The sequence below is a fragment of the Carassius auratus genome, chromosome 16, assembly GCF_003368295.1.
Source record: "Carassius auratus strain Wakin chromosome 16, ASM336829v1, whole genome shotgun sequence".
NCBI lineage: Eukaryota > Metazoa > Chordata > Actinopteri > Cypriniformes > Cyprinidae > Carassius > Carassius auratus.
In genome coordinates, this window is record NC_039258.1 from 27,851,990 (window position 1) to 27,877,209 (window position 25,220).

Sequence of the window (25,220 nt, forward strand, 5' to 3'; positions counted from 1 at the left end):
AATCCTATGTTAATGTCATTTTAGTGAACTTTACAAGAGGTACTTCCTGTTTGTTGATTTTCTTGGCCACATTTCTGACATCATTTCCAGAAAGTCAAATGATTTCAATAACTTTACACTATTTTTTTAGCCTCGATTTTTTTTGTTTGTTTGTTTTTATTTCTAGCAAAAATAAATAATAATAAAAAAGTCTGCATTAAAAATATAATGAGATACATTTAGTCTAACGGCTAATTAATTTCTTATGTGAGATTATTTAGGTTTTGTCAAGCCTAACTGTCAAAAAGTATAATACTAATAAATAAATATTAACAATAAGCTAATTGTGAGCTCTAACTACAGGCTGTAATTCAATTATGTTCTTCACGTCAGGTGGTTTTAAGTGGAAGTGAAATGAGCTACAGTGACGCTTGGAACGTGGGCGCGCATGCAGCTCTTTAAAAGTCGTAAAACACTCGCTCAAAGCCAATTATTCGCATCAAAGACATGAACAGAAAAGCATCCACGGGACAGAAAAGACTGAACTAATCATTGTAAGTGAATTATTTTGAATAGTATTTTACATGTAACATTTTGTAGGCTTGGCTTTTTTGTAAAGTTACTACTAAATGATTATTGTTGTTTTACATGGCAGTTTCTATATAGTTTGTAAGTATTTAAATGTAAAGGCTGGAGACACTGTGAACACTGTGTTTAATTACTTTTTGTTTTAAATATGCAACAGTTTTCAAGTCATAAAGGATTTCACTGTTGATTCCAACATGGGACGATTACTGGGATTCCTTGACAGCCAGTGGTGGCACCTTCTGTTAGTGTGCCCGCTGATGCTCGCCACCGCTTCATCGTACACTATACCCAATCTCGAGATGCTCAACACCGAGGCCAGAGGGGGCTTCAAGGCTCCCAGTCAGCTGGGCGAGATAAACCGCGAGTGCTGGGACGCTTCGTCACTGGCAGTAATACAAGCGCGTAAATTACGCGTTGCAGAAACAGTAGCTGGACTCTGGGACTTCATGACATACTTGAACGGGTCTAATCAACCCAAACATCAAGACATGTTTATGGACTTGGCGCAGGTCTTTTGGGAGAGGTATGTGGACTGTGTGCTGGCACGCGCGCACGGACTGGGCAGAAGGGCCAGTGCGTCCAGGCAAGAAATCATCAAAGTGTTAACTTATCATTCAGAAGGGATAAAGATCTAGATACTTTATTGCGTGTTTAACTTTTCATGTTTGTCAGATATAGAGATTGAATGTATTTTGTGCGCGCGCACGCGTGTGTGTGACTTATCAAACTGTAGATAAATTAGCTTGTACAAATAAATGTCGCAAAATATGTCAATGTCAAACATAATACATGCCAACCAATATGTATTACAAAATATATATTTTTAATAAACACATTGGCTATGCCTATGAATTTTCAACATGCCTCACACCTTAGAAATAAAAAGGGTTAGAATTAAAAAAAGGGTTAGGCCACCTTTTATACAAACAGTGGAAAAATAACTGGGTCATTAGGTGATCAATTTCAAGTGCTCTGGGAACTGTATAATAATAGGCCTAATAATTTAAAGGACATACCATTTATTCGTTTGGATGTCTAGAGTAAAATGTACATACTACACTTGGGGCAACACAATAGACCAAATTAACCTTGAGTTCAGTGAGTCATAACACCATCATTCTGGCAGATTCCTGCAGTGCCACAACAGTCTCAGACAATAATCACAATCAAACACAATACTGCAAATCAACATCCAATTAAGGTACCAGCTGCCCAATTAGTCAACAACTACTGTGCTAAAATATACAGTAACTCAAAGCTCTGGTGTGTTGTGTTGAACTTGTGTTGAAGGTGGGTGTACTATTATTGTCTCACACTTAAGATTCTTCCATGATTCATTTTAGTTATTTTTGTGGCATAATTTTTCTCTGCTGATTAATTTTTACCCATTTTATATACAAAAAGTTATTTGAAGCAGGCTACTGTATTAATAATCAATTAATGTGTAGAGACATAGTGAAAGATTACCAGATTCCACCATTATATTTTGTACACTATTCAGTCTGAATGTGTCAGGGTTTTTACAGTTAACTCTAAAGCTAAAACCATAAAAGTATTACCTGAAATAAGATATTTTAGTTGTGTTTCAGCTAGTTGTCCAGGCACTATTCCTCACATTGCTTAAGATAAACTACAGTATGTCTAAGAAAGTGAAACATTCTTAGGGAACTCTAATTAAGACTATAGGACACTTTGTATTACATGAACTATTACGCCATCCGGTGGTCACAGTGACACGTGCTGTACGTTTCTGAACCATCACAGAGCAATCAATAGACCTGTCATATTCACTGGGTGCAGAATCGCATCTAGCTGACATAACTGAACAGGACTCAGTGTTACGTATATGAGAGTAATTTAATTATTTCAATCAACATGAGACTGTAGCCCAATTGTGTTGTCCTAATCTAGCGATCGAGTGCTTCGGGCTAAAACACGCAAGTGGCGACTGTAACCTGCAGCAAACCAAAGGTGTAGTTATAAAACTATATAAAAGGCACTTTTGCTATTATTAAGCCAAATAAACATGCACCGACAATGTAATTTTGTATAGCTGAAGCGCATATCGAGTAACGATCGATCGATTGAGTTTCCTCCCTTTTAACGAGAAAAGCGCGTGCTGTTATTTCTCTGATGCCATGTGCGCGCGGCAGACTCCGCGGATCTGGGCTCGCTCTGCATGCCTGCCGGTGCGGCACGAGGCGTGGATGATGCTGGATGGAGCCTCGCAGCTTTTTCACGCTGCGCCTCTGGAGTAACGTAATGATTCAGTGACGTGTTACCTCGTTTAAATATTATTCCAAACTTCAGCATCATTTGTACATCTTTATTATCCGGCGATTTCCCAGAAAACAGTCGGCAGCATCTTTAGGATATCAGTATTCTGTGTCATCCTGTGACTCGGCGTGGATCCTCCCACTAGGGATACGGACTATTTATACAGCGTGCAGCATCCCGAGCCTTCTAGAGATACGCGTATCTGAAAAAAACAGAGAATCTGAAGATTTTTCGTTTGGAGGTAAGGACATTATTATATAAATGTCTTCAATAATATTCCAAACAGTACATGCGACTGTAGATGTGACCTAATTTGTGTCAGATTAAAATCAAACATCATTTTCACAATGTTGGTTTCTGATATTCAGCTAAAGCTTCTCGTTTATACACGCGTTTTAGCACTACACCGGGCCGCATAAAGTTACAGCCACTGTTGTCATTTTATCTCTAGGCAAAATTAAGCTTTTACTTGGAAGAATTGAAACAACTAGCCTTCCATGTTTGTGCCGTTAACAACATGAGCCCTAGGTGCAGATATGGTGCATGTCTATGAATGTACACAGGCCATACAGATAAATCCAGAAACTAATTTAGCCTATATACGTTCTTGTGATGCGCATATTCAGAGCAGGTTACATGGTAACTTTGTTACACCATTAGTTGATGTCTGAAGTTATTGCATTTCGAATAGGCTAATGCTCAAAATGTTCAAAAATGAAATTATTTTAAACGGTTGCCTTGTTTGACGTTGTCTTTTCAGTGCGAATCTACTATTTGGGGGGCGTTTACCTTATGCATCATGCAAACACACGTGCTTTCAGATACACGTGCATGTCTGTATACATACTGACATACCACCTAGTCTAGTCTGACTGATAACACTGTCTAGACTACACACACACACACACACACACACACACAAATCTAGCTGTACAACTCTACACACTTGTATTGTACATTCACACAGTTACTAATGTTTTAGTTTCCCATCATAGATAAAGATAATTAAACAGGGTCTTAAGAATTTAAAAAGCTTGAATATGGGGATTTGAATTTCTAATGTCAATAATGGAGGAAATGCTCACAAAAGAGCAACAATTCTCAATTCTATTTATTATACTTTTATCAACAACTTAAACCAGCTGGAACATAATTTTTTTTTATTGGCACTGGCTTTGTTAAATAAATAAGGGATAATGCAGTTATAATAGAACAAAAAAACAACAACTTTAAAATATCAAAACTCAAGCGCAGATAGGAAATCTGGATCAGCAGTCATTATACTGTTTTTTATTATTCAGAAATATTTGACCACTGAATCCAGTGATTGACCAGTCAGAAACAAGCTGTGTAATACATGGTATGAGGATCTAGCCTCTTTTGAAAACAGAGAAATGAGTGTGGAAAAACAAGGGGCTAGTCAGCTCATATGAGTACCCCTTGTGAATGTGGTCTGGAGACTGTTAAATGGGGCAGTGGGGTGGAAATGCCAGTTCCAATCCCTGCCAACGCTCCCCTCCTCCCTTTCCACAACCCAGTCCCACCATCCTCACTCCCGGTTATGCCTGGAATTCTGCGCACTCTCTCTGAAAAGTGTAAACAACCAGGGTCAAAGAAAAACAGGTTGTGATGGGTGGCTGCAATGTGCCTACTGTCAGCATGCCAAGCCCACTTTTTTGGAAAACATAAACAGGGGCAGCATGGATTACAGGCAGAACTGAGGTGTAATCAGGGGGGATTTACACCCATCAGGTCGTGACAATGAGTGTGCTCGGATAACACTGCCTCACTCCATAAAACTGATTATGATTTGCTTTTGTCAGGAAGCAGTGGCAGCGCTAATGCTAGCATTAGCTCAGCAGGACACTGTGTCTGAGCAAGGCTATCTTTGTGTACATAGCTGATTACTTTTTTGTTATTAAGACCTTTTGCACATGAGATATGACAAAGAGGGAGAAATTACTGTTAATTTGGTTCTATGGTTACAACACTTTAATGTACAAAAATAGCTTGTACAACACATCAAAATAAAATAAAACAACGACAAACTTATCTACAGTCTAAAATAAAGTTTAAACACTTTGAATATAATTTGCAGGGTATCACAAGTTGTTACCATCTATTTGTTGTGCATTAAAAATATATGCTAAAATGAACATTATTTTGTGTGTTTGGTGTAATGCAATGTGTATATGTGGTTTAAGGTTAAAACATATTCCACATACTGTTTATTATTGATCGCCTTTCTGAAATGCGTCGATTTTTATCAAAGCTCATCATTCTGAAAAGTGAGGTGTCCATGATGGGCCAGCTTTCCAGTACATTGTGATTGGCCGAATACCTTAAGCATGTTACCAAATGTAAAGCCCCTTACCAAACTGTGATGCTGTGTTCCAGAGCGATGAGACCAAACCAATAAAACCTATTATAAACGAGGCATTTGTTGCATCCAGTGAGGACATAATTACTGAGAAGAATGATTTATACTGTCTTTTTACGTGTTGCGTATTGTGCCGTGTAAACATAAAACCATGTCTGCATTTGTGATCGGAGAAACGAGAAAACAACAAGTGCTACTATACATTGCTCAAAACTCGCTTTTGTCTCAACAGTGGCAAATTCTTTAAATATGAAAACATACTTACAGACAGTGAGACAGAAGCGCCAGACTGTCCTTGCAAATTGGAATTGCCCCACTTTATATTAACAGCCTTTGTGCATAGACGCCATTGTAGTCTACTCTTCCAGGATCAGGAAACAGTCCTCCGTAAAATGCGTTGCACACATCTGAATATTTGGGTTAAACTGTTCTGGGAAAGTGTTGTTAATACAACTTGACCACTGATTTCTAGGTGTGACCTCTTTTGGAATGCTAAACAAAGTAGTTTCACTTTCACAATGAAACACAAAGTGTCTCCATAACATAGCGGCGGCATCAACAACAATACTACAGTGGAAAACAAAGTTACGCCTTCTTTCTTTGCGTAAACATTTGGGCGCTGTTATGCTAATTTTCTCACGCAGTGACATAGACATGTGGGGGCGTATTTAAACATGACATTTTAGGAGTGCGGGGATAATAATAACTTTTATTAAAATCTCTTTGAGTTTGAGACTTTAGTCTTTGCAACTTTAGGGATCTAATTTATTCATAAAAAGATTGTAACACTCCAAAACAGAAAGGAAAACTTGAAATTGCATCATATGACCTCTTGAATCAACTTCAGATATTCAGGGCAAGTGATAATAGGCAAACATCACAACAAATATGTTTTATACAAAAGCAATTTTAGCAAATACCTGCATACATAGATTTAGTGTAATATGCTAAGCTTTAGAGATATAATTATTTTTATTTTGTATTTATCAGTGCCAGCTCTAATTCTGGCTGCCATTATGCCTCTGTTAGAAGAAGGTTCTGTGCCAAGGGACTGTACTCGTACTGTGCCGGTAGTCATCATTGGTGAGTCAACAAGGAGCAAATGTATTCAGGTTGATTACTATTGAAAAAATGGTATTCACAGCATCAACCAATCCTGATTCCAATATAACATTCCTCAGTCTCTCCAATTTTCCCCTTCACAGGTAACGGTCCTTCTGGTATATGCTTGTCGTACCTTTTGAGTGGGTATACTCCTTATTTAGATCCAATGGCTGTGCACCCAAACCCTATCCTCTTCCGTAAACTACAGGAAGCCAAGCAGCTTTCCATCACTGAACAGGTAAAAAGATGAGTGTCAAAACAGCTTGCAAAGTTTAACCTAGAGCTATATTGTGGAGTAAATCAGAAATGTTAGTCAAATGTTCAATAAACAAGCTGACCAGTGTGTATTTTTGTAGGATTTGGAGTTTCTTTGCGAAGGTTTAGAGGGGCGTTCCGGAAACCCTGTGGCGGTGCTCTTCGACACACTCCTTCATCCAAATGCAGATTTGGGCTATGAGTTCCCCTCTGTACTGCAGTGGAGGATGGAAAAGAAACATCACATTCCTCATCTGATCTTGGGAAAAGCTACACCTGGTGGTGCTTGGCATGTTAGTGACCTCTCTGAGATAGTTGGTCAATGCCTCTCACAACTGTACAAGCTGAAAAACTGATTCAATAATAATAGCTTCTCGAACTGCCATGTTAGCTTTGAGTAGTTTCTATGGCATAGCTAAGAATTTCCTACTATCTCAGGTTAGAATATTGTTGTCAGAGTTTTGATATACTAGTTAGACAAGACAGTTTACATTATTGTGTGTAGAAACCTGAATTTACAACCCTAACAATATTTCTTTACTAAATATCCTCCACTGACAAAATATACTCTTTCTGGTCTCCAAGGCAATGGAAGGTTCAATGCTGACCATTAGTCTTGGTATATGGATGGAGTTACCAGGAGTCAACTATAGAGATTTGACCTCAGGCAAAAGGAGGTATGTACTATGGAGGATAACTGATGGTAGCTTCTAATAGTACTGTGGTGTCATGTCCTGCTCCTGGAGAGCCTCATTCTTGCAAAATTTGGTTCCAAACCTAATTAAACACACATGAACCAGCTTGTCAAGGGCTGTGTCTGAAAGCTGAAAATGCTGCATGCATGCAAGGATGCATTCAAAGGTAGGAATCAGCTTTACTTCATGTCTCCTGAGATGCTTCAATTTATCTATTTTTGAAAGCTGTATAGATGTATCCTTCATGACCTTTGGAATCCTACAATCCAAAAATCAAGATGGTGCCTGAATGTTGTGGTTGTGGTCTGTTTGTGCATATATGTGTTCCTGACCAAATTCTTCCACTTTTGATGTTACTTATAGCAAAACAAATTGCATGGAGACCTAGCGACATTCGTCATAATCCCCTCCACCAGAGGGAAAACAATCCAATCCTCTCCATTGACTCTGAAGAGCATTGGATTGTTTAATCCCCAGGTGTGGGCATGGCCTAAATGCTCTTTGTCTCTAATATAGTAATTCAATATTTACTTTTTTTCACCATAGTTTGCACTATAATGTTGTAGATCATTAAACTGTTATGCTGCCTTAAAAACCTATCAGCTTTATGAGGTGCCTTCGAGTGCAAACCCTGCCCGCAGAGTCCTTGCCCGACAAGGCAGTGAGGCAACAAGTCTGCAGCCTAAACTTCCAGAAGCAGACAAGTTCTTCAGGACTATTATAAACCTTTAGACAGGTGTGTCAGAATGAGTTGGAACTAAATTCTGCAGGAAGGTGGGCCTAGTTTAGCAGGATTGGACACATAAATGTGTTTTTTACACATTAGTGTTTTTTGAAGACATCAAGAGGATGTATTCCTCTCAAGTAGAAAATGTGGTCCAATTTTGCAAACATCAAAGAAAGATCTGAGATGGATGGGTTATGTATGTTATTGGCTTTTCTCACAGGTCGGTGTCCAATGATCGAGCCACTCCAGATGAAATCTCTTCATACTACAAAAATTATGTCAAGCTCATGGGTCTCCAGAAGAACTTTGTGGACAATACCTATGTCACCTCTGTTCAAAAACTTCACCGCAGTCATGAAAAAAGTCACGTGAATGAAAAGAACACAGTCAACGGTCAGCTGAATGCTGTGAAAAATGGGTTTGATTATTGCAATAAGAACAGCACTGAGAATTGTCAGAATGGATTGGTAAATGGGTTTAGCAATGAGTTACAAAATGGAATGGAGAAAAGCAGTAGGAGTAGTGATACTGGGGAGGAGGATGAAGATAAAAGAGGCAAAGAAAGAGTGCAAGAGAGTATTGGGGTTTCCCATGCACTTTCACAAGGACTCTGGGAGGTCAGGGGCTACCAGCAGCTCCATGGTGACACTCATGTCCCTTTTATCTTATTTGCAGAGAATGTTGTCTTAGCAACAGGGGCATCTGACTCTCCAGCTCGACTGGGAGTAGAGGGGGAGGATCTCCCTTATGTGTTCCACAGTGTACGTGACCTTGGGGTAGCTGTTAGCTGTCACGGTAAACTGGGCCCTTCCTCTGACCCTGTGCTGGTAGTGGGGGCAGGGCTTAGTGCAGCCGATGCAGTGCTGTGTGCCCTGAACCATAAAGTCTCTGTGTTGCATGCATTCCGCAAGCGTGCTGATGACCCGGGTCTCATCTTCAAACAGTTGCCAAAGACACTTTATCCTGAATATCACAGGGTCTACCACATGATGTGTTCCCAAGTTTACCCAGCATCCCCTGTTGCCAATCACACAGCTCCTAGTCCATCATTGTTCCCTGATTACACCAGCTTCCCTGAGCACTGTGTGCTCTCCTTCCAGCCTGACATGCACTGTGTGATGAGGGGATCCAATGGTGTCCTTAGAGTCTTCAAAGTCTCTATGGTGCTAGTTCTTATCGGGACCTATCCAAACTTGTTTTTCTTGAAGGAGCAAGGGCAGTACCTTGGTTTGGACCCCAGTAGGCCAATTTCCTGCAGACAGAATCCCATGGACATAAACCCTTACACCTTCGAGTGCAAAGCTGAGCCTGGGCTCTTTGCCATGGGACCCCTTGTTGGTGACAACTTTGTACGTTTCTTAAAGGGCGGTGCTCTTGGTATTGCTACCTGTTTGCACAAGAGGCTGAAACAGAGGATTGAAAAGAACAGGAAATTGATCACAGAGGAAGAAGGGTGTGGAGGATGGGGAAGAGAAGGAAGTGGGGGAGGAGGATTTGTCTAAGGCTTCAAGAGAAGGTCCCTCATGATGTGAGTCTTGGAATACATCTCATTTTTATATGTATGCAGTGAATACTAATTAAATTACAACTTTCCTACAACTTACAAGAGAAAGTACACTTATAAAAATGAGCAGACGATCGGAGGAAAATGGTGTCTTATGTTGACTTACAAAATAAGTTTTTTCTGGCCAGGAATAATGTGCCAATATGTCAGTGTCATGGAGTGTCCTTCACCTATTGTTTTTTCAAATGCTGTTATTGGCCTTGTTGTTTGTAATAAGTTACCTGCTCTTACATTATACTACATCATAGATAGCGTATATTTCAGTAATAATTGCAGTGCCTAAAGGGCCTATCATACTGACAGTGTTTTGTAGCAACAAATCAACCAAGCATTGTTAAGAGATTTTGTCACAAGCAACAGACTTGCTGTTGAGAATTTACTGTTTAGCAGAGCTAAAAGATGCAGCAACTACCAATGAAAGCACAGTGATTTGTCACGAAGTTGGATACAGAGCAAAGTAGGAATGGCTACTAAACACCAACAGCTCAGAATCTCTGATATAATCTCTATCAGTGTGAACACACGTTAGGTCAAGGAGGCTTCCACTAATGAGTACAAGAAAGCAATACCAAAAATAGCAGATGACATAAAGGTGCCATTCAATGCAAAAATCACTTTTATTAGGTGTTTGAACACAGTTCTGCGGCTGCAGTGTGTGAAAACAACCAGCCTATAATGGTAAAAATGCACCCACTCATTGTTTTATAATCCCAACAATTCATAATCAGTCTCTCCACACTAGCAGTTCCAGATTTCTCACTACTATGATGACATAGTCGGTGAAAGTCCTGCCCATTTGTAATGCTCTCTTTCCTGTTAACATATACACAGCCTTGAGTGAGAAGCTGCAGTCTGCCATTACTGTTCTCTTGCTGTAGCTGCTGGAGGTACCATGTCAGTGCTGCCGAAGAGCCATTAAAAGTGTTGTGCGTTGTGATACACCAATGAACATAGGAGTCTCCATAGACCACTGAGGACATGGTGGAAATTTCCAAAGGATATGTTACAGAAAAAAAAAACCCTGAAAATTCCTATACTTTGAGCTAACATTTTACACCGGACTGCCTCACAAATGAGGGTCAGTTGGAGTTATGCAAAGATTGCTTCTGAAAGAGGGATCGATATTCATGTTTTGTGGGCAAACATCCGGACTACTGACAAAGTAATCATCACGCATCAAATTTTGTTTTCCAAAATAGCTTCTTGTCTCTCTGTAAGGCTATTGTTGCTAAAGCTACCATTGTCTATGCCCGTTTCCACTAATGCTGCCTTCATGTGCTACCAGAATGATCGTAAATAGGGATGTGGTAGTTAAAATTGCATTTGGAAGCATTGTGAAGTGTAACACCGGTATGCCTGCAAGCATGACCTCTTAAAGCTCCGGAGGCAGGGACAGCAGCTCATTTTCATTTAGATTTAAAAATTACAATTAAATGTATGCTTTAAGAAGACGCTTTTATCTAAAGCGACTTGCAGTGCATTCAGGCTATCAATTTTTACCTATCATTATTATTTAAAGGGGACAAACACAAATAACAATGCATTTTGGCTCATACCCTAAAAGTGGCCATTTCAACAAGCTATAAAAAATGATCTATTTATTTTTAGATAAAACTGCATATACACAGTCTGGGGACATCATAGAGCAATTTAAAATACTGTATCAAAGCATTTTTATGGCACCTTTAAGCCGAAGGCGTAGTTTGTAAAGATTATGTTGCAGTCTGCTTTAATGTTTCTGCTGTGAAATGCCATTTAACGCACAATGTATATTAATATGCACAAAATTTCAAAAACCTTCATGAGCTAATAATGAGCCAACCTTTCTCTTTCATTGTAACATAAAACAAGTGCCAAACCTTTGAAATACAGTACCTTTTCATTTTCTTGGTGTTTATTATTAATTCTGGTAATTTTAAGTAAAATAGATAAAACAATGTTCTGCATTAGAGAAACTTTTGATTAATCCAATGTGCTGTGTTTTAGAAATTTTGACTAGGTATTTCACAGTATTCAATGGTGAAATATATTACTTCATACTCTGTGCCAAATAAATGTTTTATTGCTTTGAAATATTAACTAAAATAACTTAAGAGCTAGCATTGTTAAGTTTTCACCTCAGCCATTCTAAGTTTAGACTGCTGAGGCAATCTTTGTGTGGAGTGACAGATACTTTAGAAAGCAGATATCATCAAAAGACTTGAAGGTACACTTGAAGGAACCAAAACCATAAGAAGACAAATCAGAGCTGTGAGAAGTAAAGTCCTTTAATTAAATGCAGGACAGTCAAAGCTGCTTCACAAGGTGATGTATTGTTGGCGTGGAGGCAAAATACAACTGCTCAAATTTGTAAAACTTCAACTTTTAATATATACATATGGATTTTGTACAGAGTATTTTTTATTATAGACCAATAAATCTCTCATAAAAATGGAAAAGTGTTTTGCTTTGCATCTTTTCACAGATAGCAGCATTACAAACTTTTATTTTTTCTTTGCCAGTCTAGGGTTGTACCTAAGAGAAAAAGAGAGAGAAAAAAAAAACAAATTCAACCAAAAATCAAATCTATCAAATTTATACAGACCAACCATCATTCCCACAAAGGCTTTTAACATTCCTGCCCTACGGTGACAATAAGTAACCAGTGTCTGAATGATTGAATAACTGAGCGAATTGATACAAACTGGTATGCTGTAAAAATCAGACATTGTTTAAAAGTCATTAAACCAGACATCCCCTTCCATAAAACATGTCTGGGACACTTCATTAGCCTGGGGGAGGGAGGGAGGTGGACAAGACGTTGGAAAAACAGAGGTAGTGTTTTCTTTTCATTCTTTTTATTTTCTGTGTGATGTTCCCACTGCATGCATGACTGGCTGAGCAGATTCAGAGATCAAACAGTTGTGATGGACAAATCGCACGGTCGTGGCTGTGTGTATATTTGAGGGCTCGAGTGTGTGTTTTTCTGCTTAGGCAGGAGAAATGGCAGCACTTGAAAGTCCCCCGTTAGCCAGGTTCAGTCTCCAGGCAACAATTCTGTGCTTGACATGACCTAAACCTTCTTCCTCTGTGAGCGTAAATCCTAGATCTACCGAAAAATGACTTAAAGGTCCCGTTCTTTGTGATCCCATGTTTTAAACTTCAGTTAGTGTGTAATGTTGTTGTTAGAGTATAAATAATATCTGTAAAATTCTAAAGCTCAAAGTTCAATGCCAAGCGAGATATTTAATTTAACAGAATTCGCCTACAACGAACGACCCGTTTGTACTACAACCCTCTACTTCCTGCAGTAATGACATCACTAAAACAGTTTTTTGACTAACCTCCGCCCAAAGGAACACATAAAAAAAGGGTCGTGGTCTTGTTGCGCTCCGACGGAGAAGAGGAAGAGTTGCGTTTGTGTTTGTCCCCATGTCGTCGAAACGCTGTTATTTTCATCTAGGAGTCCAATCACCTTTGTTTGGGCTTCCCAGGGACGCTGTACTTAGAGATCAATGGTTACAATTTCTGTTTAACTCGGTTCCCGTAAATTATAATCCACATGTAAAACTATGTGCAGCACATTTTGCTGAGGACAGCTTGCTGAGGACAACTTTCTCAATCTCAAACAGTTTAATGCCGGATTCACACAAAGATTATTCTTGAAAAATGGAGCAGTTCCCTCTTTGTCTGGAGAAGGCGTTGTTTATGGACCACAACCGGTAAGTGTATTTTATTATTTAAGTTGGTGCGTTTGTTCACTTGCTTCTCAAAACTAGTCCAAAACTAGTCCAATCGCGTTACCAGGATCTCAGCCTGCGCTAAGCTGGTGTCGAATCACAACACAGGAACAGCTGGCACAATCAGAACTCCTTACATATTTCTGAAAGAGGGACTTCATAGAACAAGGAAGTCATCAGCCGTTTTTATGACAGTGAAAACAGCGGTATACAGATAGGTGAATTGTGTGAAAAATACTGTTTTTTTACATGCTAAACATGAACATGTTATATTGCACACTGTAAACACAATTAAAGCTTCAAAAAAGCACGAAAAACGGGACCTTTAAAACAAAGCATTATTTATGCCAGGCCAGTAGTTGCCAACGTAAATAAATACTACATGAACATGTAATACGTACGTGCATGATGCACTGTTTTCACAAATTTGCCTTTTTATAGTTTACACAGAGACAATAACGGCATAGTTTTTAAAAACGTGCACTTTGAAACCAGTTTTCAAAAGTTTGAGTTTTCAGACCCTCAAAACATAAATATTTTTATTTTTTTTACTTAAAAAATGTGTACATTCCCCCAAAAACAAGAATTCATTAAGGATTACGTTTTATTCAGAGTACCTACACCAATATCCAAATGCAAACTTCCAAACAGTGTTGTGTGTGTGTCAAACTTTTTGAGTGGACTGGAATATATTTCAACAACAGTGTTTGGAAGTTTGCTGTCTGGATATGTGTTTAATTATTCTTCATAGAGATAGAATATCTTTGATATAAGCGAAGCTACTAAAGAAGTTCTCTTACAGGGCACTGACCACTAACTTAAACCATTACTGTATTTTCTGTCCTAATCACTGTGTGTTTAAACAGCAGGAGCTTGTTAGATATATCCACAGGACTTCGCAGCCCAGTGTGACTTGAACTGTTAACAATGACTTAAATGCAGTTGGGAAATCATTGACGTCATACTTTCCAAGCGTGCTCTATGAAAATGAAGGATCTGCTAAAAGGAGAAAGCCCCCCCTTCAAGAACTCATGCGTGATGCCGTGACACTGGTGGATCAGGCCCAGCAGCTCATCAACAGCCAAATCACACAGCTGATGAGTTCATGAATTCAGTTAATAAAAAGTGTGCTTAACTTTAAGAAAGAAACTTGCTGCGGTCGAGTGGAGCTTTACAAAGTCAGAATACTGGCATGTCAAAGCTGTGCAAGTCTACCACCAAAATATCTGAGCACCTGTTTGACAGAAGATTCAAAACCAGACACGATACTGGGAACCAGACGTCTCTCTGTCCTGCCCGCCTCAGTGCATAACAGAAACCGGTCTCAGCCAGTCCAATGCAGACTAAGCCCTCACAAAAGTTACTGCCTCATTGTAAGCCTTGATTTTCTGGGGTTAAAGGTCAGTGTCTTGTTGAATGTATTGTTAGTTTAGGCAGGTGGTGAGTGTCTGGATGAGGATGAGAATTGTACAGGGATCAAACAAGATCAGTCAGCGTTCAAATGAGCATTAAAAGTGCTGACGTCACTGTATTCGATTCAGTCCATTCTGGCCTTTTGATCCATTCCCTTCATTTACCCATTTATGCCCTACTTCATGCAAAAGTACACAAACTGCATACCTGAACAAATCATCTCCCAAAATCTCCTCCCGTTCATTCCGTTTTTCCTCCTAAAGAAAAAAAAAGAAAGAATGCCAGATATGAGAACACAAATCCTGTGTTCATAACAGCATTCAACATGTCAAGGGTCAGCAACAACTAGTATGTGAGCATTTTCATCAGAGGTGAATGCACTGGAGTTAGATGAAGTCACTGCTAGTCTACATTTTAAAGGAAAACTTCCTCATATTCACATGGCCCATTTTGATTAAGAGTTAGAAATACCACTAAAATATGAAAAATGAAGTGCAATAGACAAAAGAAGGGTGGATGGTCGGTGCAGGTTTACAGGTTTCAGTTTTGCATCCATTGCATGTGAAAGACAACGCAGTCGTTCTTCTATTTGTTGCTTTTAGCTTTCCGAAAAAAAGAAGTCACTGCTATCATTGTTGATGTTCAACCCACTATCTAGGGTCCTTAACATTCCACACAAATCACAATAGTTATGTGAAAGCTACAACATTAAGGGAAAAGATCACACAAATACAGTGGGGTTCAGTGAGGAAATCTATTATTTAGAAATGAATCAACGTTTCTTTTTTAAAAGAATTCTCTAATGCTCTTAAAAAAAGGATATTTTTTAAATAAGTCTCTTATTCTCACCAAGGCTGAGTTTCTTTCATTAAAAATACAGTAAAAACAGCAATATTGTGGAATATTATTACTTGTACTTTAATACATTTTGAGATGTAGTTTATTCCTCTTAACGGCAAAACTGAATGTTCAGCAGCCATGAGTTCAGTCTTTAGCATCACATGATCCTACAGAAATCATTCTAATATGTTGATTTGAGTTGTGCTGCTTAACATTTTAGTGGAAACCGGGATTCATTTTTCTTCCAGGATTCTTTGATGAATAGAAAATTCAGTTGAAAGATTTTATTGTAACAATATAAAAAAACCGTACCGTTACTAGTGTTCAATTCATTTATGTGCACATACATAACTTATATCAGGCTGATGATGTAAATATAAGATACAACCCTCCCCAACCACTTTCCTTGTTTCCATGGTCTCTCACCTCTGCTGCCTGTCTGAGCCATTCCTCCAGTTCAGAGTTCTTACTGCGATTGTAAGCCACCAGATCCGAGCCTCCGATAATGTTGGGCAGCCCATTAAATCCAGGGACATTTTTCTACACACGCACACAGATACATGTACATCAACCAACAGCCATTCAAAATGACACATAAAGAGATAAACAAACAGTGCATCACTGAAGTGTGCATCCTCTAACCTTGCGGAACCTTTTCACATTCTTGTCATTAGGGTCATGGGTCTGCAGTGGACCGGGTCTTGATCTGGAAGAGGTGCTCACAGTCAGGGACATGAACTGAACCTGTAGGAGCCTTCTGGGCAGTTCAGGGTCATTCGCAGATTCAGATTTAGAGGTTGAAGCCTTCAGAAGAACAGAGATTTTACTTTGTTATTGTACTCAAGTGGGAACCATAGAGGGAATTAAACATAGTGATCATGACCTTTCTGAAACCTTGAAAAGATATTTTAGGTAGTGTAGGTCAACGTGACTCACAACCAGCAGCTGTGTTAAAACCTCTCACCTGCATTTCCTGTTGGACTGCAGGCTCACAATGCTGTGAAATGCCATTTTTGGTCCTTGAATTCTGAAAGGCAAACAAACAAGGAACTAGCTGTTCTACTGATTAAAAACAGACAAGATATAATATAAAACATATACAAAAACACACATATATAAATAACAAAATTATGGCTGTCTTTGTACCACAACAAATGACACTTCCTCTTCTTTGACATCTTCAAGTTCTGGTCTTTTCCCCTTCTTTGCTGAACTCTGCGCTTCCAGATCTGGCGTTTGATTGGATGACCTCTTTGATGGCCTCTCAGAGCCTTGATTTGTTGCAGCCGGGACTGTTCTGTCCAACTGCAAGTTCTGAATATTGTTGGCACTGCTTTGCTGGTTCTTTGAGCTTTTTCTGCTTTTGGACTCAGTGTCCTCTTGCTGTTTCGTTAATTGTGGGTTATTGATTCTGTTGTTCGTTCCTGGCTCAAGACATTGTTTTTTATTAGCTGCGGACTGCAGAGGCTCATCCATTTCATCGGACATTAAGGACTCGAGCTCTTCAAGTGACATATCCAAATCAGCGACTTCTGCAGGTTTCTCGGGGGCCAATGGGGAGTCTTGCTCTGGTTCCTTTCTCTTCTTGCTGCCAGAGCTTTGACTGGACCCACAAGCCTGAACCAGACTGGCACTGAACTCAGATCGTGACACTGAGCTGTGCTGGTTTTGGGCTGTATGTGAGGTTTTGTGAGATCTACTGGCAGAGGAACTTTGCTGGATCTCATCTTCTTTAACCTCACTGTCTTTTCTGGAGAGTTTGGCATCTGACTGGACAGAATTGGCACCGTCTTCACGTGGCCTGCCACCATAAACAAATTTATTTCATAAATCTTAATAAAACGGTGACTAAAGTCCCACATCCTGCACATTTCTACTACAAATATTGTCACATGACCCTGTTCTCCTGGTATTGCTTTTATCTGATTTCATGACTTTTTATGCATCATTTTGTATGTCACTTTTCAGTGCCATTATATATTTATATTAATAAAGAAAAAAAAATGTTAAAATTTTGAATAAATAAATAAAACTATTCATTTTAAATCTCACTACAAACGCTTATTCTACTTGAGCAGCTGTATCAGCTTTAGATGTGTGTGCTTCACGTATCTTACACTACTGGTTAAAAGTTTGGGGTCAGTAAGTAATAAATATTTTTATTCACCAAGGATGCATTAAGGATGTCAGTAAAGACATTCATAATGTTACTAAATAACTTTTTTTTTAAACATTCAAGAATTCCAGTCTCCCAAGGGGAAAAGACAGTATCACATTTTCACGGAAATATGTAACTGTTTTCAACAGTGATAATAAGAAGAAATATTTATTGAGCACCAAATCAGCATATTAGAATGATGTCTGAAGGAACCTGAAGACTGGAGTAATGGCTGCAGAAAATTCAGCTTAGCCTTTACAGGAAAATATTACATTTTAAAATATATCAAAATAGAAAGTTTCAAATAGTATATGTTTTTTTTTTCTTTAAAGCTTACGTGATGTAGAGTGGCATTAGACTTGCCTTTTCTTGCCGGCAGGCTGGAAGAAGTTTGTGAGGGCTGTCTGTTTCTGGGGAGACCGTTTTAGTGTGGTGCTGGCATTCGGAGGTGCTGTCAATTTCACAGAACCTTCAGGATCAACTCGCCCCCTGCCAGAGGAAGCAGAACTTTTCTTCATCCTCTTCTCGGGTTCAACCACGCTGAAGCTTGCAGATGACATCACTGTTTCATTGACAATGCGAGTAGTGGAAGCTTCTGGGCCGAAGGATGCGGGTTTGTTTGCTGCTGACAGTGTGGATTCCTTGTGTTTGGAGAGTGTCTTCTCTGGAGTCTCACCAACTGTATTGATCCCACTTGTAACCACCCTGCAAATGTGAACAATGACTACTTGCACTGACTGATATCACTAAATGTAGAAGAAATGATGTGGTCTGTGTATTGATTGGCTTTAAAAAACAACAACATTGAACTAATGGATTACTCTACTCATAGCAAAAGTGTTTCTGTTGTCTCGCTTGCAAATACATAACTCCGAGATATATCATACATATAAACTAAAAGTAGCAGTTTAGCTCATTTCAAAACACAAAAAGCACTCTGATAAAATTGTACCAATAAAAATGTGTGATTGCTGTTTTGAGGTAGTTGTATGGAGATTATAGTTTGTTTGCTTTTTCTTAGGTGTCCACCACCTAAGAAAGCTATTCTGTAAGATCCACTGTACAGATTTCTACCTGCTCTGGTCCTGAGAGAGTTCAGTGTTGACCACATAGGCTGTGATATTCTGGGAAGGTGCCGCGAGTGCCGTCTCATCGACAGCAGTGCTCTGAGAAAGCGTTGCTGCAGCTATGACGGGTTTCACTTTCACTGATTCTGTGAGGAAGGGAGGAGAAATTATTCATGTGTCGAGTTGTTCAGAGACGCTGCCATGTAAGGATCAATAAGGACACTTAAAACATATTTTTTTAAAGTACAATCAGTCATCATGTGAATAGTCATCATAGTAATTGTTATGCACTCATTATTAACACTGAACACAGTACTAAGAAAGAGTAATGACCTAGAACAGTCCATCTACACCGGATGTGTGTGTAAGTGTGTGTAAACCCACCAGATTGCATAGAACAGCAGGGATTGCAGTATGTTTTATTATTGACATGAATGGCAGCCAATCCAATCTCAGATTCAGTGATAAAGCGCAAGCCTTTTCTATGTGAAAAAGATAAAACATTTAGAAAAGACAGAATTTATTGATTCCTGCAGTAATACTCGGATAGCTCTAAAACAAAACATAAGCAAAACATTAAATATATTTTTCCATAATAAATGCAAAATAACGTGTACATTTTATACTATACATATGTATAATTTATTCTATTTGATAAAATAGATTTAATATTTTTTAAGAAATAAGCATTCTTGTACTAATGCAGCAGAAATGTGCATTCTGCCACAAACAAAACCTAAACACATTTGCATACACAATAGAATCAACCAATCATCAAACAAATGGTGATAATTTGTTCTACTTTTTTTTTTCCTTTTTTTTTGTGGAGTACTGTTACGGACTGCTCTGGCCCAATTTAAGACCTGACTATATGCACAAACTAAACACCAGCTTCACTGTATTACTCAATGCTCAGAACAATCAGTACAGCTGTCTGAACTGACAGAAAATACTGGGCATGAGCAAAGATACACACACACACACCTGTGCAGAATCTGGGCCACAGAATCCCCCCACTTCTTGAAGGCTGGAGGGATCAGAGCCTGGGAGTTCCCTGATGTCATGTCCACCACACAGGTGCTGCCTGACTCCAAGAGTGAAATGGGCAAAGAGCCCTCGTCCAAAAGCTGGCTCACCCCACCTCCACAACTCACCGCCTGACTCAAACGCTTCATCTGAAAAGATACACAAAACATCAGTGATAACAGCTCGGATTATAGTGAATATTTCTTTAACCTAATTACAAAAATCAGCATGATAGAAAATGAAACTGCAAGTTTCTAAATTGAAGTAACTGAATCCTACTGGCTATTAAAAAAGAAGGGAAAAAATGGTAAGAGCTTTTAATTTGTTCCACTCAAGATTCTTGGGAGATATGTGCATGTCCATCATTAACCCGAAACAAGTTTTTTTTTTTTTCTGTACAGTCTGGCTTTTATTTTTATTTACTTACTTTTTTGTTTTGTTTTAAATAAAAGAAAAATGTTTTTATGTAACAGGCAAACCAAAAAATATTTTATTAGATGGTGAAAAACCCTAAGTTTAAACTAAAATCTGAAATAAAACAAGTTGAACTTGATTTACTAAAAATCAAACACTCAAAAGACACAAGAAAAGAATGACGATGTGACCTCCTTGCACTGCTGTAGCTTCATTCACTCACAAATGAGCCTGCTGGTTACAGAGAATATCCCAGCTGTTCAACTTCTCATGGTCTGCTCTTCCTCTGAGCTGATTAGACTGTTTTACACTTCCTGATTAATATAAAACAGCATGGAGGAACTCCTATGTGACATCCAACTTTTTCACTGTATATAACGGCCTAATGATTAAAGACCTGATGCCATGTCTAACTTTAACTTCTCAGATCAAAGATAAAGAATACATGAAATAGTTAAGAAAGGTCAGTGTGCCTGTAACTGATAATACTGCAGGACAAATAAAGTCAACAAAGATGAAGACGTCTTAGAGTCTGAAACACAGCTGCAGCAGTTTGTGGGAGGGTTGAAAAAAAAAAACCTTCTGCACAGATTTGGGTTCAAAGATAACATCTCTGTCTTATATAATAACTGGCCATGTGACGTGATGAGGAATATGAAAGTAAAGAGAACAATGTCACAATCCTTTGGACTCCTTTGGATTTAGTGGAACAGACCACATCTTAGTGAGCTGCCAACAGACAAACCAGCTCATACATCCTGCTCTAGAAGACAGTATGCCTTAGGATTGCATTCCAAAATTAAACAAAAACAACATAAAGCCTACTTTGGGATCATGGAGTTTTTTTTTTTTTCATGAAAATTAAGCAACATTATACTATAACTACTTAGCATATTACTGTATTTATTGTATGCGGTGTGTTCCATGTATTGTACTATGTATCTACGTTTTGTCATTTATATTTACAACACAGTTAAAAAATATGGGGTCTGTAATTTTATTTTTAATATTTTTGAATTCTCTTATGCTCACAAAGGCTGCACTCATTGGATCAAAAAAATAAAGTAAAAACGATAGTAATGTGAAATATTATTTTGATTTAAAATACCTGCTTTCTATTTGTATATTATTTTTAAAACAGAATTTTTTCCGGTGATGGCTATATTTTCTGAAGCCATTGCTCTAGTCTTCAGTCACATGATCCTTCAGAAATCGTGTTGCGTAATATTTTCTGGACACCAAGATGCATTTTATTCAGGATTATTTGATCGTTATAAACTAAAAAAATAAAAACACAGTATTTATTTGAAATAAGAAATCTTTGCCCAGTTAGCAACTACCTGAATAAAAGTATTATTAAATAATAATAAATAAATAAAAACTTGGAGTCCGTCCTAATGTCAATGTAAAGTGATGGTATAAATTACCATTTTAGTAGTAATATAAAAGAATGCCCTCTTGCCTGTTTTGAGTTCAAAAACAGAAAAGTTTTCCCCTTGAAGAGGCTCTTTCTCTCAGGTCGTGCAGTCAGATCAACATCCTCTTTAGCCAGACTGGGCTCATCAATCTGAGGCCTAAATCTGATCAACACAAAACACAGCAACATCTCATCTAAAATGTCTATTCAGAATACTGGCATTAACTTACTGCTATTTAGATGAAATAGAGCAAGCAACTGTGAATGAGAGAGAAAGAGACACTCCATACTTCTCAGCTTTAGGCAGCGGCAGCTTCTGCTGCACAGCTTTGCTAAATGCACTGAAGAATTCAGGATTCACTATGGGCCGACAGCACAGCAATGCACAGATTGTCTGCAAAGAGAGAGACAACGATTCAGCAGATGTTTAAGTGTACCGTTAAGGTTCATTGGCAGTTAATCAGATAACTCCAGGATCAGATGATATGCTGAAGTGGTCAATGGTTTCCTGACCTTTATGGTGACCTTTACTGTGGGCATGACGAGGTGAGTGCAGTCAAATGTCCAAGTGTTGACAAGTCGCCCCCCAATAGAGCGCAAATCTTGAGAGAGGGATGCTTTCCCTTCATTATCGACACATGAGGAACACACCACGACACACTCTTTCACCAAACTGAGTGAGGAAAAGGGGTGGTTATTATTATCAGCTTCTTAAAATATAAATTGTGAATATCTAAACTATGCTAAAACACACACACGGAGAAATGAGAGCAACTATGTAAGATCTGTGAATGTCAAGAGTCATTCATTGTAGTAAAAAACTAAAAATGACCAGTACATAATTAAAATGTTCTTCGTTTGTATTGCACTAAAATAATGCCACAAGTTTTTAGAACAACATGAGGATACTTTTTTTATTATTATTATTGGCTCAACCATTCCTTTACCACTATAAACTGCTTCTAAAGCATCCTCACATGACACACAGGAATGCGTAGTTACACGTACAAACCTGAACTTGCTCTGAAAGACTCCAAATGTGATTTTGTCTCCTGTCTGCAGCATCTTTGTGGAACCAGTCGCAAGCTTCTCACCATTGATGAAAGTGCCATATTTAGAGCTGTCTTTTAGAGTGACCGCCTGCCAACAGCATAAAAACAAGAAAACACCCTGTCAGCTAGTTGGATGAGAAGCCACTATGAACTTATGATAATTCATCCAAATTACAGCAGTGAAGGAAACAGGGCCATCTAGAGCATGATACCTGCAAACGCTCATTTACAGACTGCAATACCATCTTAAGAATAAATAAAGTTGACAGAATTGCTTGATTAGTAATTTGATAGTGTCAGGATTAACAAGTTTAATAGCTTTAACTAGATATGTGTGGTTTTATTTGGTAATATGGTATATTGCAATAATGAATATGCATGGACTCATTATAGTCAGTACTTCAAAATACAGTGAATAACTGAAGCTACCTTTTCATTTGAATCATTTGGATTTTAAAAAAGCATATTAGCATTTTTTCCATCAAGTGGTCAAAATTTACAACACAGAGCTGTGTAACAGACTCAAAAATTCAGATTTACTCTATAATTGTATATTGAACTAAAAGATTCCTAATAGCATGTTCAATATTCTCAGTTTTGACTTTTTTCAGAACTTTCCAAGATGTTATTAGTAAAATACCAATATAATTTTTTGCATCCTGAATTTTAACAAGTATTTTCACAGCATGAATGACTTACTGTATTCAAAGTAAAATTGAGGAAGGGAAATAATGACGCACATGATCGAAGTAATCAGTAAAATAATAAAAAACTATAAATAAATGTCTTTCCACAGCAATGCCTTTGAGGAAGTCTTAAGCAACATAAGTCTTTGCTTCTTATTTCTAAGTTTTTGCTTCATTTTGTTTCTCAGGCAACATGATATAGAGATGCTCAGGAGTAGAGTTACTCACCTGCTCAGTGACGGTGAGGCTGGCGTGCACACGGCTGATGGACTGATCATTGGACAGCAAGATCTCACAGTTCTTGCGGCCGACCACATACTCCTGACCCGGCAGCAGACCGATACTTTCCCCTTCAGAAAAAAAAACAAAAAAAAAAACATGGAATGCATTAAAGAATCCCAACATAAACAGATAATAATTCCTGGAAATTTGCGGAATTGATTTATTAATCTTCTATTATTATAAGACAAAATTGGCCAATAAATATTATTAAAAAACAGTGTTGATTTCATGTGAACATCTCTACACTTCTAAGTCAATGGGAAACGGCTTGGTTAAAATATTCTTCAAAATATGTTATTTTCTGTTCCACAGCAGAAAGAAAGCAATAACAACATGAGGGTAGGTAAATGAGTGCGATTTTTCTTTTTCTTTTCATAAAGTCCTTAAATTCATCAAAATTTTTCACTTTGCCTTAACATGTCAGTGTATGTAATACAAGAGGTAGAATATCAAGCTCTTTTTCAGACTTGGTTTAAGTGATTCAAAGTTGCAGAATGTGTGTGAGCATGAGGATGTGTGCATCAATATTATTTACATATAGAGCAATTGTATTAATGCATTATTTAGCAACATTGCATCAACCCAAACTTAATTAATTTGAATTAAATTAGGTCAATTATGGGTTTAAAATGTATACGTTTTTTAAATTAGTTTAAAATATGTAACTGACCAGTTTTAATTCATGTGTGTGGGTGTGTGGGTGTGTGTGTGTGTGTGTGTGGGCCATCTGTCTTTTATAGTAAAACATGATCACAATAAATGTAAAATGTCAGTGGTGACATTTGTGACAAGGTTAAACCAAGAGGCCTGTTCTGAATATTAAATCTGGTTGATTTGCATTATAAAAATAGATTACTGTTTATCTAACATTTCTACTGGGTCTTACTGAAAAAAAAAAAAGAAATTTCAACTCAAGCTAGAATCGTGACCAGGAACAAACCAACCAAACACTCACTAACTTACCTTACCTAGTAAAATCTGATGTTAGCGTGCTGAATGTCATGACACAGCCTAACACAGTAATGATGTATTCAACCTCTCCATGAATGACAACAGTTACAGTATAAAACACTGTTTAAATAAAGAAATGGACGATTTGTGACTCAGTTAAAGCCTTAGAAAAGGCCAAGGATTGTCGTTCCCCTAAACAGAAACGCTGTATGTAAACGTTAAGTAGGGATACATTACAACAGCACTGTTATTACTTTACAGTTGATCTGGATTATACGAAACGTAACGTTACTGCCGCAGTACACTAAAACAATCAATAACCGACTCATTTTGCACAGTAAACATTACCTCCAGACTCGGTTGACTGCAGTTTCCACATTCCAACACTTGTCGCTTACTATCGACTCAATAGTTATCGAATGTTATAATGTGGCTGTGACTGGACTGTCCGAACTGGCGCGCAGCATTTACATCTTCATGTGCGTCGTAAGAAACTTCAGTTTCAAAATAAAAGTACTAACTTAAAAAACAAAAATCTGACCACAGAGAAACGTCTGCACCCACGAAATATCCAAATAATAAACACACAATAACGTAAGTAAAATGAAAAAAAATTAAATAAAAAT

At 38.1% G+C, this 25,220-nt stretch overlaps 2 protein-coding genes across 2 annotated transcripts; one reads left to right on the forward strand and one right to left on the reverse strand.

The window, feature by feature from the left end:
• The first annotated feature begins 2,843 nt into the window (after positions 1-2,843).
• On the forward strand, positions 2,844-11,681 carry osgin2 (oxidative stress induced growth inhibitor family member 2). The gene is made up of 6 exons (XM_026285071.1): positions 2,844-3,085; positions 6,215-6,307; positions 6,430-6,566; positions 6,685-6,876; positions 7,169-7,260; positions 8,226-11,681. The coding sequence occupies exons 2-6, from the start codon at positions 6,241-6,243 to the stop codon at positions 9,505-9,507; spliced, it is 1,770 nt and encodes a 589-aa protein (XP_026140856.1). The 5' UTR covers positions 2,844-3,085; positions 6,215-6,240; the 3' UTR covers positions 9,508-11,681.
• Positions 11,682-11,818: 137 nt separating this feature from the next.
• Positions 11,819-25,101, reverse strand: nbn (nibrin). The gene is made up of 16 exons (XM_026285070.1): positions 24,943-25,101; positions 23,590-23,711; positions 22,636-22,763; positions 22,137-22,296; positions 21,914-22,017; positions 21,669-21,786; positions 19,751-19,941; positions 19,151-19,248; positions 18,774-18,912; positions 18,063-18,404; positions 16,688-17,342; positions 16,506-16,568; positions 16,184-16,345; positions 15,968-16,081; positions 14,909-14,958; positions 11,819-12,083 (listed from the first exon to the last, which is right to left on the reverse strand). Exons 1-16 carry the CDS (start codon positions 24,971-24,973, stop codon positions 12,053-12,055), a joined length of 2,508 nt encoding a protein of 835 aa, XP_026140855.1. The 5' UTR covers positions 24,974-25,101; the 3' UTR covers positions 11,819-12,052.
• Positions 25,102-25,220: the final 119 nt, after the last annotated feature.

Bases quoted from the DNA above. Each gene is read 5' to 3' on its own strand.
- nbn (XM_026285070.1), bottom strand. From the start codon at position 24,973: ATGTGGAAACTGCAGTCAACCGAGTCTGGAG. The intron at 22,018-22,136 runs GTCAGGAAACCA...CTCTCTTTGCAG, and splicing joins CAGTAAAGGTCACCATAAAG to ACAATCTGTGCATTGCTGTG. The intron at 19,942-21,668 runs GCAAGAGGGCAT...GTATCTTTTCAG, and splicing joins TGTTTTTGAACTCAAAACAG to ATGAAGCGTTTGAGTCAGGC.
- osgin2 (XM_026285071.1), top strand. From the start codon at position 6,241: ATGCCTCTGTTAGAAGAAGGTTCTGTGCCAAGGGACTGTACTCGTACT. The intron at 6,308-6,429 runs GTGAGTCAACAA...TCCCCTTCACAG, and splicing joins TGTGCCGGTAGTCATCATTG to GTAACGGTCCTTCTGGTATA. The intron at 6,877-7,168 runs GTTAGTGACCTC...CTGGTCTCCAAG, and splicing joins CACCTGGTGGTGCTTGGCAT to GCAATGGAAGGTTCAATGCT.